The sequence below is a fragment of the Coffea arabica genome, chromosome 10e, assembly GCF_036785885.1.
Source record: "Coffea arabica cultivar ET-39 chromosome 10e, Coffea Arabica ET-39 HiFi, whole genome shotgun sequence".
In the NCBI taxonomy this organism is placed as follows: Eukaryota; Viridiplantae; Streptophyta; class Magnoliopsida; order Gentianales; family Rubiaceae; genus Coffea; species Coffea arabica.
Genome location: NC_092328.1, coordinates 6,516,506 through 6,531,429, shown reverse-complemented (window position 1 = coordinate 6,531,429; position 14,924 = coordinate 6,516,506). Strand labels below are relative to the sequence as shown.

The window sequence follows — 14,924 nt, the reverse complement described above, 5'->3', positions numbered from 1 at the left end:
TTCATAGAGCTAGAAAAAAGGCAATGAAAGATGCACGATTCCATTAACACGAGCATCACACACGTTACAGGCAGCTAGCCCTCTAATAATTAGTAAAATAAGCAAAACTACTCCATGTCTCCACATGCCCCCAGAACACATTGGCGTCTCTCACTATAGTTTTAAATGGTAAGAAATTCACTTAAACTTCGGGTAGCATGGAATTTGTCCGTCAAAGATGAAACGGGGAAAAAGGGCAGTCGGCCGCATTCTGTTTGCTTAAAGGTGTAAATAAGTCTAATCAAGCAGAGTATCCGAGTGTTTAAATTTGTTTAATTATTTTAACGAGTTTGAAATTTTATTCAAATTTAACTTATTTATTTGTCAGATCAAAATTGAACGAGTTTTTTTTTTTTATCAAATTTGAAAATTATTGAATATAAAACACTAATCTAACATTAACTTGACTAGTCAATAAATCAAATTTGAACGAACTCTTATCAAATCAAATTCGATTTGCGTATCGATTAATTTGATTCATCTTTCAGTACATGGCTGTCATCAAGTGATGGTAAGGGTGCAAACGAGTTGAATTTAATTGAATAACTCGTGAATTTATTTGGTCAAAATTCGAGCTCGAACTTGTATTGATCGAGCTCAAACTTAATATATGAAGCACGAAAGTTCGTCGAGCTTAATCGAGATTCATGCCTATACATACATCCACATATATATATATTAATTTATTAATATGAAGTATCGATTTTGTCCCTTATTTAAAATTATATAAATTTATATTTCTTAAATTCGATCAACCTCGATAAGCATGAGTTCGAGTTCAAATTCGAATAATGCAAAATAAAATCGAACTCGAACTCGAGTTTAACTTTCAATAGTTGGGCGAGTTCGAATCCAAACTTTTTAAGTCATGCACTCGAGAGATCTCGACTCGATTACACCTGTAGCTGGTAGTAGCGGCTGAGGGAGCAAATTATTATATACTCCACAGAACAATAAGTAAACTGGCAAAGTGGAAAAGGTAAAACGACAACTGGAATGTGCAAAGTCAGGTAAAACGAACAGTGCAGAAAGACGCTAAATGGTCATGGAATCACACACGCCAAGAAAAAGACCAAAGGATACCCCAAGCGTGCATCTTAAGTAGGGCACATCATCGGACTACGGCATTCTTGATTGGATCATTGGCCACATGGCCATCAAACCCCAATGAGACTAGTAGCTAAATTAAGGCAATCGATGAAACCGCGTTTGAAAAGAATAGAATGATATCAACGCGTTTGTGTTTACACTTTTTAGCTTTTAACTGAAGAAGCTGAAATGGACCAGGGAGCGTGCTTCGGGTCCCATATCATATGTCACCTTCCATTTCCCAGTATTATAAATTCATGCTGCTCAATTCAATCCAATTCAATGGCCGACTAGAAAACAGTAGATTACGAGCTACGACTAGGAGCTACGAATTTTCTTCGATAAAGATTTTGAAGAATAATAATATCTCTTTCTGAATTAGCTCTTTAATAGGCAGCAAGGGTTGTGGGCCTTGTGGCTAAATATTTTAGTTGCACAGTGTTTGGCGGTCTTTACATTTCGGCGTCTGTCTAAGGCAACATGGCTGAAGAAGCGGATAGCTCTTATCCATTAAACCCTTTAGTTGACAAAGGATGATTGATCGTAGTTTCCTGGAATTACAAAATCTGACCTCCCAAGGAAAAGCAATCAGGGGAAAAATTATTAAAACTCCAAGGGTGTGATTGGATTGGCATTTTCTAAAGAAAAACCGCTACGTTTCGTGAAAATATTTTCCAATCATTTTTTTATCTCACATATATCAAATCGTTACAATTATTTATTTTACAAAAAATTTAGAAAAATGCAATCCAAAGATAACCACACTTTGTATGAAGATCAGATGAACTCGAAATGAAATGCATAAAATTTTGGCTAAATTCAACAGAAGAAAAAAAAGATTCTTTTTGAGGTCAAACAAAGAGATTGAGAATAAAGCTTTTATTTAATATTATTATTATTCTTCTTGGTATGGATAACAATGGACTAAAACTTAGGAAATGAGCAGTTTGATTGGATGATTAGAAACAGAAAAAGGTTACTTATCATAAAAGAAATAGGAAAAAAGGCACAAAAGCAACTTGCAGAAGTGGTCCCCCCAAAAAGGCATGACCCGAATTCCGTTCCGGGTTTTTGATTTCGTTCGATTTGATCAAATTTGGTCAACTAACTCAACCATCCTCCTTTGTCCACAGTCCTTAGTCAGGTGACGTGAACTCGAGTTTGCGGCTTCTTAAGAAACAATTAAGGGCATATTCCCACAAAACAAAAGTCCATTAATGCGAACGCAAGAAAAGGTATATGCCGAAAAGAAAATGGTACATAACAACAGGAAACTTGAAAGATTGGAACCGGAAAGAGTTAGAAATAGTTGATCAAGAAGACAAAGTAGTAGAGAAACATGCCTAAAAGAAAAAATGTAGTAGAGAAATAAATTGTAAATTAAAAACTAAAAAAAAAACCTACGATAGCAAGTGAAATAAAAAAATTAATCAGTAAATTGTAAATTTTATAAATACCGACTTATAGTCCCATAAAATGACTTATGGTCCATATTTTGGTTCGTGATGTTGATCGGAGTTGAAATCATTTAGATTGTGTTTGGATTGCATTTTTCATGAATTTTTCGTTGGAAAATTACTGTAGCGATTTGATGTATATGAGGTAAAAAGGTAATAGGAAAATGTGTTCACGGAAAATAAGGCCATTTTTCGGTGAAAAATGGCTATCCAAACAAGCCCTTAAACTTTATCTTATTAAAAAATAATAAATCTATCATTACAAATAATAATGATTGTCCCAAACCTTTGCCAGTGGCAGAGATAAATCTTTCACTAAGACAAAGTAAATGTTTGGTATATGAAGGCTTCTAATGCTGTCAATTGGCAGTTGTTACGGGATAGCTTCCGATGTAAATGAGCAGATTATTAAGGGAAAGCTGAAGTGTGTTTTGAGAAAAATAATCAGGAAGTTAAACAAAAAGTATTAAAACATAAGAGTCAAGAAAGGGGCATTTCCAGTCCTACAGGGCAGGCTTGAAAACAATTGACAGTCAATTGTGTATGTAGGAAATCTGCCATTATTATTATTTTTTTTTTCACTTGATAAAATACGACTAGTAGTAATAAATGACGCATCTTACTGGTACTACTAAATAAACAAAGGAATAAAAAAGATGAAAGATGTCAGATCCAATTTAGTAGTCATTAAATTCTGAGCAGCAACTGGCGCCGCAAAATAGAATATAGATTAATTGTCACACGGGCAGCAGCCCACGTGCCAAAGCAAGCGGTGCGCGCCTTTTGAGTTCTAGGTCTCCGCCGTAACCTCCGCCGAAATCTAACTGTAGTTGACGATCTCAGTTCCGGATGCTCCGGGATCTCAGCTCCGACCACCAAATCCTTGTAATTAATTTCCCCCCACCAACTTGCTCCAATATACTAGTAGTAATTACGATACCTACTACTGGTAACATATTCTTCTTCTTCTTCTTCTCTAGTCTTAAAGAGTATCGATCGATTCACAAGCACATGGTGCTACTGCAGTCATTGAGCCATAAAGTTTTGAATATCCCTCTCTCAATTGCTAAACAAAAGGAAAAATTTCAAGCATTCAATCTAATTCATAATTGGATGAGTATGTTCCTAGAGGAAACAAAGTTGAATGGGTATAGAGATCAAAATTTTTTTAAAAATTGATGATGTGATTATGAATTTGCAAGGTTTAAAGTATATGACAAAAAAAAAAAAGTATACTACAAAATAAAAAATAAAAAAGCATATGGTAAAATACCATAGGTAATGGAGTTATTTGGCTTTTCATACGAATTCAATGAACACTTTTTTTTTTTTTTAATAAGTAGGAGGCTTTCTTTCATCTTGTCATCTAATTCAATCATCTCCCGACTTCTAGTCTTCCCGTCTCTTCCTAAAAGATAAGAAGACGAATTCAAGAACTATTTTTTCATATTATGATGTCATAAAATAGTATAGAAATGTAAGCACGAAAATGAAAAAGGGAGAGCCGATATAGGGGCTAAAAGGGCTTTTAAAACCTATTATTGGCATACATAGCTTTTATATGCTCCCACCGTCCTTTTTTGATATGTACGATTTTTTTTCATACGATTTAAAATAAGTTAGTTAGCTTTGTTGAAAGAATAAATATTACTCACTATCTTCCTAAAGTACCCTTGAATTAGATGGAGTATGATTAATTAGTTTACATTAAATAAGTTAGATTATAATATTCAATAATAATGTACATTAAATAAGATTATTTTAGAGATGTTACAAATTAACTTCATTCTTCAATTAGAAAGTGAACCATAATTTGGGATAGGCGAAAAAGAAAAACAAGCCTAACAAAATGAAAAAAAAGGGGGGAGAACGTTAGATAATGTCTTATTATAGCTCAAATCAATATGATCAAGGATACATTACACTTTCTTGATTGGGGTAGCCAAGTTGAGTTGAACAGTGATTGTTGCACTAACGATGGGTTTGTTTGGATTGCTTCATATTTCCCCAATTTTATTTGCTTACATCATCTTTACAATTTCCAATACACCTTTTTATCTTCTCAATATCTTTTTATCTCACACACATCACATCACAAAAAGTGCTACAGTAAAAATATCTCAAATAATCCCAAATAACTTACAATCCAAACAGAAGTGATATCAATTTGGATGATTTATTTGAGATATTTACTGTAGTACTTTTTGTGATGTGATATATGTGAGATAAAAAGGTGATTGGGAAGATAAAAAGGTGATTGGAATTTGTGAGAATAAATTTTGCAAACCAAATTATCTTTGTCCAAACAAACTCAATATGTACAGGATTAGATGTTTTAACAAAGACTAGTCCAAATTTTTGTAAGTCAAAAAAATGTTTGAAACAATTGAAACTATGGCAGGCAGAAGAAAACGTTCGAAAAATTCTTAAAATTGTACAAGAATTTTTGAAATAACCAGTCTTTAGTAGTAGGTCATGTACGCAACCTTCTATCAAGATTCAAGATATGATTTCGAAATTTGCTAACATCTTGTATGAAACTTTTTAAGTGAAAATTAGTCCACAACTCCTGAATTGCTAAATGCAACCATCTTCCACAGTCTGCTAACATCAAGCCAAGATGCTCTCTGCAAAATAAGCATTTCTCCGTCTATATAATTTTGGAATGTGGATTACTCCAAAGGCCAGATGACCCTAATTATATCATCCCTTTCCACTAACATTTGTGATTATTTTTTTTCATAGTAAAAAATTTTAAAAAAATACAGAGAAGATAAAAATATTGGGGTTGATGACTTCGTCTGGAGACTTCGACGTGAGTTGTCCTAATCACACATTTACCAAATTAGGGGGTAGCCTACAATTGCATTAACTCAATCATTCAAACCCAGTATGGTATTCTACATCCGTCCACTCCTTACCATGTCACGCTGCTGAGGATATTGTTTTCTACATCAACAGATTAAAGTATCTCTATTTTTGTGGTAATCTCTGTTTAGATGGCTCAATCCAGCAGTTCAAGCTAATTATGCTCACATAATCCTTCTCAGGATAATATTAGTATATACTAGCACTACTTCACCATGCCACTAAACACTAGCCAAATGCTAAAATACAAAAACATTTGGACATTTTCAATTTTTCACGAACACCCCAACTGCCCTCCCTTTTTTTTTTTTTTTTTTTTTTTTTCTGACGATGGTACTCTCCCTTTTCATGTGTCAATCTACTCTCTCAACCACCGAATTTTGGCTCAAAAACCAGGAAACTACAGATTGGGAGTTCAAATCACATTTTCAGTGAAAAATTTTAAAGGGTGTGTTAGAACACTCATTAATATTGGTTTTAGTCAGATCTATATATATGCTAATCTCTTATACATGCTCTTTAGACTCCCCTCCCTATATAATATAGGATAGATTAGATTACAGGATTACTATCGTCGTGGTAAAAAAAGAAAATCTAGTGTCTCGTTTGTGTATTATTTTATCGTACATCGTATTGTCGATGAACATGTATCCAATGTATCTGTACATATAACTATCTCTTCTAGTACTATTTTATTGTATTTAATTTTTTTTTTTAAAGAACTAAATAAACAACTCGTAATAACCCGCAACCGTTGCGAAACAAGACAAAAAGGAGAAGCAATAAGAAAAATTGGAGACAGCAAAACTGCATTGCATTGAATTCCACGAAGTAGTCAGTGGGAACGCGTCTGGTCAGACGGGCGTTAAAGTGCGTCAAGGACAATAAGGTCGAAATATTACCGTCATCTGCCGGTGGTGAACTGACAGGTGTCCATTTTCAGCACAATTGCTTCAACCCCATTGGTTGGTTGGTTGATTGAAGCAGGTGTCTTCCGTCAGGAGAAACCGAGTGAAGAAGTTTACCGAAGACGAAGACCATTTCTGGTGAGGGTAGATTTGGGAAATGATGGGGTCGTAACGTAAACCAGTGGGCTGGAGGGTTATATAAAGGGGGCGGATGGAGGCGATAAAGGCCACACACCTCACAAGGATCTTCATCACATTCGCACACACTCACCACGTACATTTTCACACACAGAGCACTGCACTGTGCACCCACCCACAAACAGAGAGAGAGTGTTCTTGAGCTTTGCAGCAGAGTTTCTTCTTCCTTTTCAACATCTCCCCCATTCTCTAACATCCCGCTTCTTAGATCCCTTTCTGTTAATCATCTGTCTTTCAAGTTGTTCATATTTTGAGTTTGTATTTTTTGACAAGAAAAATGTTGTACGAAAAGCAAACTTAGACCAAGGATTTCAAGAAAGTCAGGTGTTTTCAGAACTGAGGTCCCTTTTTTTTTGTTTGGCTTCACTCATTCATTTCTATTTCTTCCAAGTAAATTCTCCTTTTTCTTTCTTTATTTTCTGTTTTAGAGGGCTTATTTGTTGTCCCTCCTCAAGGCCTGCTTATTTCGGCCACAGGATACACTAGAGGTTGTCTATTTGTATACCTCTTCAGATCCTACCATTTCTTTAATTTCCTAGAACAGTAGTTTTTGCGTGTGTGTAAATTTTTTGTAGAGAAAATCACCTGTTCTTTAATTTTGATAAGAATCAGGTCGGTCTTTTCAGTTTCTTGGTCTCCTTTTTTGTTCTTCTTTCAGTTGTTCAGTTGGTAGCAGTAACGAGTATTATTTTGAGATGGCAGCTGCAATGGATTTCTGGAATAGTACACCTTTAGATCTACAACTGGACCCTATCAAGGGCGGTGAGTTGATGGAAGCACTTGAGCCTTTTATGAAATCTGGTGCTTCCTCCCCTTCTTATTCTTCTTCTTACTACAACCCTCAATCTTTCTCTACTGCCTCCCCTTCTTCTTTTCCTTCTATGGATGACCAATTCTTCTCTTTCTCTTCTTCTAGCCCTTCTACCTCTTATTCTGCTCCCTCCTCCTTTCCAGCCCAATACCAGGCACAGTTCAATATGTACCCTGAAAGTTGTTACTCATCCCAGTCGACTTATGGGCTAGTAGACCAACAGGGCTCACTTGGGCTCAATCAACTAACTCCCTCCCAGATCCATGATATCCAATCCCGATTCAGCCTCCAGAACGAAAATCGACATCATATGATCTCCGGGCCTTTCCACCAGCAGTGGCCCGCTACTCGTCAGAGCCAATCGCAGCAGCAGGCGCTTCCCTTCTTGGCCCCAAAGCCTGTTCCAATGAAGCAGTCCGCCTCTCCTCCAAAGCCCACGAAACTCTACCGAGGAGTCAGGCAGCGCCACTGGGGCAAGTGGGTCGCTGAGATCCGTCTACCCAAGAACCGGACCCGACTCTGGCTTGGTACCTTTGACACTGCCGAGGAGGCGGCGCTGGCCTACGACAAGGCGGCGTTCAAGCTGAGAGGCGACTTCACGCGGCTGAACTTCCCTCATCTCCGCCATAACGGGTCCCTCATCGGCGGCGACTTCGGCGAGTACAAGCCTCTGCACTCCTCCGTGGATGCCAAGCTTCAGGCGATCTGCCAGAGCCTGGCTGAAGGGAAGGGCATTGACGGCAAGAAATCGAAAGGGACAAGGCGGAAAGCGGCGGAAGAGGAGAAAGCCGCCGCCAAGACAGTTGACGCCGGATCCGAGAGCGAAACCGGGTCGGGCCATCTAACCGACGGCTCATCTCCGGTGTCGGATCTGACAGTTCCGGATTTCACGGAAGAGGAAGGCTCCTGGGAAGCCTATCCGGAGAATCTGATGTTGGAGAAGTATCCATCTTATGAGATTGATTGGGCAGCTCTTTAAGTTGTTCAAATTGATGTTTTGTTTAGTCAAAAAAAAAAAAAGAAAAAAATTGGTAGCGGTACGGTAGCTTGCTGCTTAGTTCGTGAAGTTGTAGATTATGGGGGTGGTTTTTTTTTTTTTTTTTTTGGTTTCAGTAACTTGGGGGGAGGCTCTGCAATGGAGTTTTTGGTAGTTGCAGGATTAGGCCTCGGTCGTTGTCTGTTTTTTTTTTTAGAGCAGTAATGGGCTGACAGTTGGCCCAATTACCATCTTGGTCAAGCTGGTTTTAGTGTTGGCTGGACCAAGTTTTGGATGGTTGTTAGTAGGAGTAGTGGACTATTTTATCTTATGATGTAATGTTGATTTTAAGGTGTCCATATATCATTGTTATTATTAGCAGTGTAATAATGAACCACTCTCTTGTTTTTGGTAATATCATCTTCAGCTCCATTTTCTTTTAAAATTCTGTGCATTTTTTTTTTAATCTGAATTAGCAACCATTGAGATTTTTTGAGGATATATATTATGGGCTCCTTCCAAATCTATATCTACTACTCAGAGAGCAAGGCATATTTATTCATTTTGATACATTAATTGGCTTTGTTTGGATTGGGCTTTATTTCGCAAAATTTATTTGCTTACATCATCATTACAATTTCCAATACACCTTTTTACTTTCTCAATTATCTTTTTATCTCACATACATCACATCACAAAAAGTGATACAGTAAAAATATCTCTAATAATTCACAATCCAAATAGACCCATTGCTCTCTAAAGATCAACAAAACAATAATTACCATTGGTAAAAAAAAGAAGCTCAATTGCAAGGAGGGACTAGAATTTCTAGTCTTAGTTATTCACTCCCGCTAGAGATGTCCAAGTCTCACAGTGGTGGAATTGAATTGGCCTGTAGTCTTTCAAGAGTCTTGTTTGGAATCCGTCGTCTTTTTATCTCACATATATGGTTAGTTTTTCACATATTATCTCACATATATGGTTAGTTTTTCTATTTGGAATCTGTCATCTTTTTATCTCACATATATGATTAATTTTTCTATTAGGACGAACTCCTAAAAGTAGTAGCATGTCGTCTTTTTATCTCACATATATGATTAGTTTTTTTATCTCACATATATGATTAGTTTTTCTACTAGGACGAACTACCTAAAAGTAGTAGCAATTCAAACGTGACATGGGTAAGCAGTTCCTTTCACTAGCAAATATGGATGTCTTGGGAACGGGAAGAGCATCCCGTGGGAATTTGATTTTTGATTGAAGGTGGACATGAACCTCCGTTTACAATATGAAAGCAAGAAAACCGTGCAGCAGAGGAACTCCAACCAACAAAATAATGGAATGCAAAATCAGTAGTGGTTTCAATCTCGACTTTTACTGATCGACGTGTTCCTTGGGCCACAAAGATTACTTGAGGTTGAAGATGAAAGATTTGGAGTTTCAAAAAAGCTTTGTTGTTTCGATCCTTTCTAGTTTGTTGCATCTCTACAACTACTAATTAAATCAATAAAATTACCATTATTTTCCTGGGTCTCGGCAACTATCTTTTTTATTTTATATACATCGCACTGCAAAAAATTGCTATTCCAATTATTTCACAAAAATTTTCAAATAATCTGCTATCCGAACACATCATCTTTGTTGTCCATTTTTAGAGAAATAAAATAACAATCATGCTTTGCTTGAAATCAAGATTGGGGAAATTCAAAATAAGCTAAACCCTTTTTTTTTTTTTTTTTTGTCTTCGTTTTTTTTTTTTGGTCATTTTAATTTGGGAAATGAGGACTATATGCAACAATAATATTATTTCCAGCAATTCAATTACAAATGTGTTGCATAAATTGTGTGTCGGTTGATGCCAATTTGCCAAGTCATGATTCATGCTAAAAGCAACAAACAAATTCTGGCCGGAATTGGGACGAAGACAATCAACAAATCCGCAAGCAATATCAATAATGGCAATAGCAATATTATCAATATCACTATCACTTGTCTCCCTCACTTTGACTTAGTTCCGTGTTGTAATTTGCTCAAATGAACGAATGAATGGGGGAGCGGAGCGGAGCGTCGCTGCCCTCTCTCCAATTATGTCATATGCTTCTTCTATGTTTAGTTTTGCAATTTGCTGCAGATTCAACTCTCAATTATTGAATGGGGATGCAATTTGGGTATCATACATTGCAATTCGCAATTCATTGATTGCTGTCCTGCAAAGGGTTCATTTTGGACAAACAGATGGCAAATTAATACTACTATTATGTTTGATTGGTTGGTTGGGTGGCAAACTGCAATCAGAAAATAGGCTGGAAAGGAGGAATTGAGAGTTCAACTACTCGGGTTGCACTTAACTGAAGTGCATTTATGGGAGCAGTCTTATTAAATTGATTGGAATTTTTCTTAATCTTGATCCTTTCTAAGGATGGAAAAAAAAAAAGAAAACTATTATTGATTTCATTTGGATAGCATTTCTTGAAATTCTTTTTTTTTTTTAAATATTTTCTAAGTAGTAATATTTTCTTTCAATATATCATATCATAAAAAATACTGTCGCACAAACATAATTTAAAAAATTGCAATTCAACCAAAACCATGTACTAACACATGTTGTGGACTAATGGTCTCCCTCAAATTGATTGATTACCATAATGAATGCAGAAGGATCCATTCTAAGCCTTCAATTTTTTATTTTTTTGGAGAAAGACTTCAAACAAAATCTTCTTTAAATTGGTTTGTGGATTAGAAGTTAGGAATCGGCCGCACATATTAAAGTACAATTATTGAGGGTGAAAACAAGGAAACAACAGCGAAAGTGCGCATTGTTTCGTCACCATCTAAGTCAGCATGATGATTTCCAATCTTGACTTTGGAATTGGAAATGCCTTCAGGAGGGAATGAATTCGAGGAAAAGAAAGGATACGGGGGAATCCCATCAATGAATGATCAGAAAAGCAAGATAGGATTGCTTTTTATCTTTTCGCCCCTAAACTTGTACCTTATTCTCATTTCATTCCACATATATATATAGATATATATATACATCAACCCCTCATACTTGTCTCACTTGAGCTTAATTTTACAACATGTTTAACATATTATTAGTAGAATCAACAGCCATGCAAATCATTAAAAATGTCTTATTTTGTTACAGCTACGATTCTTGTCGTCTTTTTTTATCATTGTTAGCATTTTTGTCATTGATTTGTTTAGTTCTCCGATCCATTATTTACTAACGATTGGACTTAAATAGGATAAATTACGAGATAAGGAGGTAAATTATTTAAAGAGCCATCTGAATTAAAAAGGTAATAGAGACAAAACATAAAATTTTTTTTGGGAAAAGGGCAAATTTTTTTTTTTAGCTACAGTCCTATCAGATAAGGGTGATGCGTTTTAGAATTCCGTTGCAGTACATGACTTGACTGCAATGGTTAACCGGAAAAGAAGGGAATTTGATGACTGCCGACTGTGCTGCAACAACTCAATGCGCACTCCAATGAATTTCTTTCTTGTCCTTTCAAATTTAACGCTCACTGTCTAGTCATTTTTCACTTGTTTCTGAGGAACTTTAACCTACACTTTTTCACGAAAAGAGAAAGAATAAAAGGATCGCATGGTTAAATGTATCTATCACTTATCAATACCCATGCTAAGGAGTGGATTGATTACTTTGCAAGGAGTTGCTTATTTGATAATATCAATATCATAAGATTAAACGTCCAATTTTCACCATTAATCACTAAATGGTACGCAGAAAACTCCAGTGTCCCTGGAAAAATTGGCTCTAGGTAACTTGAGATCAGGGGGGGAAAAAAATGTAAAACAGTAAAAGGTTCCTCCTATTAGGAACTTAGACATGATCAACTGTACGGTTTGATTTGCATGAAGAAAAAAAATTCCAGGTAATTCAGTTGATCCCTTCGCTTTTATGGTGTTATCATTTCCCTTCGCTTTGCTTCTGTTCTTTCATTGACTTTGTCTCGCTAATTCATCTGCTAGAGCTGGTATTGGGATATGCTCAGCAGATAAAAAGGTGAAAAAGCTATTAGATGATTGAACACCGAAAGCTACCACTATGGTTGAAATACTACTTTTACCTACGCTCCAAAGTCCTTGGTAACCAGCTCCAGCCATCAATTTATTAACAGTTCAAAGATCTGTTGAGCATTTTCTGTTTAACATCAATTTCAAGCTTTCTTTTACACCCAAAAAAAAGAAAAAAAAAACTAGATGATTGAATTATGAGTCCATGATAAGTGCAGAGCAGTGCTCATTGTTCTCGGTCCATCTTAAACTGTAAAATGGTACTCATTTTACTTGTTATAATAGTACTCATCCAAATTTTTCAATAGCACGAATTCAAGAATTTCTTGAACCATATTAGGCTGTCAATGCAAGAGCTTTTAGCATTACTCCATTCAAGTAAAGGGTTTCGTACTTTCTAGTGCTCGTCTGTTCTAGAAACGAAATCTGAGGCCTTGGATTGTGTGGCCATTATCTTGGAAGCAGACGATACGGTCAAATTCAGAATCAAATGGTTGGAAAAACTAGCCATTGCCGACTGACCACTTATAGCAAGCATGCGCGCAGAGAGAGAGAGAGAGAGAGATATATATATATATATATATATATATATATTCATTCAATTATAAGAGCAGAGGAAAAGGAATATTTAGGCGAACCTGTTAAGTATTCCCAAAACCACTTTTCATTCGTATTCTATTTTTTGGCTTTCAGCGCATCCTAACGCTTCAGGAACTTTAACCCGTGACCAAAGACCAATGGAAGAAAGCAACAACAAGGCATTGCTCTGCGCCACTAGAATTTAGTTGTGGTTAAGTATGTTTAAAGCAAGGTTCTGATTTTCTCTGTCTTTTACTTTGGCAGCAAAACGTGACTGGTGACACGAGTTTTGTTGGTAACTGAGGTCCTCTCGAAAAGTCGTGCAAGTCTTTAACGGCGCAAAGTTATTGCTTCAACACTTTTGCCTCCACTGCCATTCTATTGCAGTCAACTGAGCTCAGTTGGCCGCCAGCCAGCTCAGTTGAAATGTTGTATAGAAGCATCTGTAAAATGTTGTACTCAAAAAGTTTATTTGCTTCAACGCTTTCGCATTCATTAGTACTCTATTTCAACTTAGACAAGAGTTAGGTAAGTTAGCAAAAAGGGTTTCTCTATATCACATGAAGTGTAAGATTCACCACTCCCTCTGTTTGAGAGATGCTAATAAAAGGTTTTTGGGACGGGTGCTTAATGAGCTCAGAGGGAGTTGAGATGTTAATTTTTTTTTAAAAAAAAAATTAAATTAATTTAGAAAATTGTCTGCATACAACTATGCAAGGGAAACCATACATGAGTCTTGTGTATTTTAATATAAATTGAGTGCACTAATTAGTGCCCGTTTGGTGTCCTAATTGTTAAGACTTACTAAACAGCAAACAATAATGTAATTGTTTGCGGGGCAGTAGAAAAATAGGTGAAGATATGACCTCCAAAGCATAATACTCAAATATTCTAATAAAATGCTTGTCAGCCTTCGTTTTCTCTCTACCCCTTAAGTTATTCTTTCTCTTAGTTTTACGGCAAAGGATGGGATTTGGCGAGGTTGCGGATTTCGTGCATCTAAAAGAAGTCAAAATCTATGTGAACGGGATATTAATGCAATCTCAGCTACAACGATCGCGAAGAATATAGCATACACTTTTGTTCCAATAGCGGTCTTGGAACAGATTTGCATATCTTGAATTCAAATCATTGTTGATTAAGGCACCTACTTTATAGCTAGCGGGCAAAGCTAGTAAGCCCAGCACTACCTTCATTTGCTTACATTTGGCTCAGAACAGATCCATCATTGTCTACGACCACGTAGCGTAACCCTTTTGACTAATTATTGAAATGGGCATAATAAGAGACACGGGGAGAACCCTGACATGGTGGTAGGAGAAAACAACTTGCACTTTCTTGGCTACATAATATACACGATCGAACCATCCTAGACGTCCTAGGTTCTGAAATGCAAGCGGTATCCATTTGCTAATTATATCAGGTATAAAGATTAACCACGATTGAGCATCGTAAAAGTACCATTTAAATGGTAAAACCTAGGAGGCTAGAACAGTCACGACCAAAGTGGTGGTTGTTAAAAGAAAGCTCAGCGAAAAATTAGGTCTTTTTTTTGTGGTTCAATTATGGCAGAGAAATTACATGGCTAAGTTCATAATAATGAATTTGAGTCTTGGAAGATTGCCATTTGTTTGATGACCCGACGCCCACAAGGTTTAACTGGAATATGTTCTCCAGTTTCCACCGGAGAAAAAGTACGCATATGATTCCTAGAGGTCTCAGATTCAATGCCCCAATAATGGTCAAATGCTAAGAATCAAACGTGCAGTTCATGCGTAATAAGAGCCAAGTATAAGCAAGAGGATGTGATGAACAACTGCTTCAGCACTACAAGTAAATGCATTCAAGTTATTAACCCGTCCCGACCGCTGCTCAATATAATTTCTCCGAGGTGCACCAAAAGTTCCCTGCTGAGATGACAAATAGCCTCACTACCTTTGGAACAACCGCACCAATCA

The 14,924-nt window shown here is 36.5% G+C and overlaps 1 protein-coding gene across 1 annotated transcript; it reads left to right on the top strand.

The window, feature by feature from the left end:
• The first annotated feature begins 6,578 nt into the window (after positions 1–6,578).
• On the top strand, positions 6,579–8,761 carry LOC113712318 (ethylene-responsive transcription factor RAP2-4). Its single transcript, XM_027235682.2, has one exon. It carries the CDS (start codon positions 7,255–7,257, stop codon positions 8,347–8,349), a length of 1,095 nt encoding a protein of 364 aa, XP_027091483.1. The 5' UTR covers positions 6,579–7,254; the 3' UTR covers positions 8,350–8,761.
• Positions 8,762–14,924: the final 6,163 nt, after the last annotated feature.

Bases quoted from the DNA above. Each gene is read 5' to 3' on its own strand.
- LOC113712318 (XM_027235682.2), top strand. From the start codon at position 7,255: ATGGCAGCTGCAATGGATTTCTGGAATAGTACACCTTTAGATCTACAA.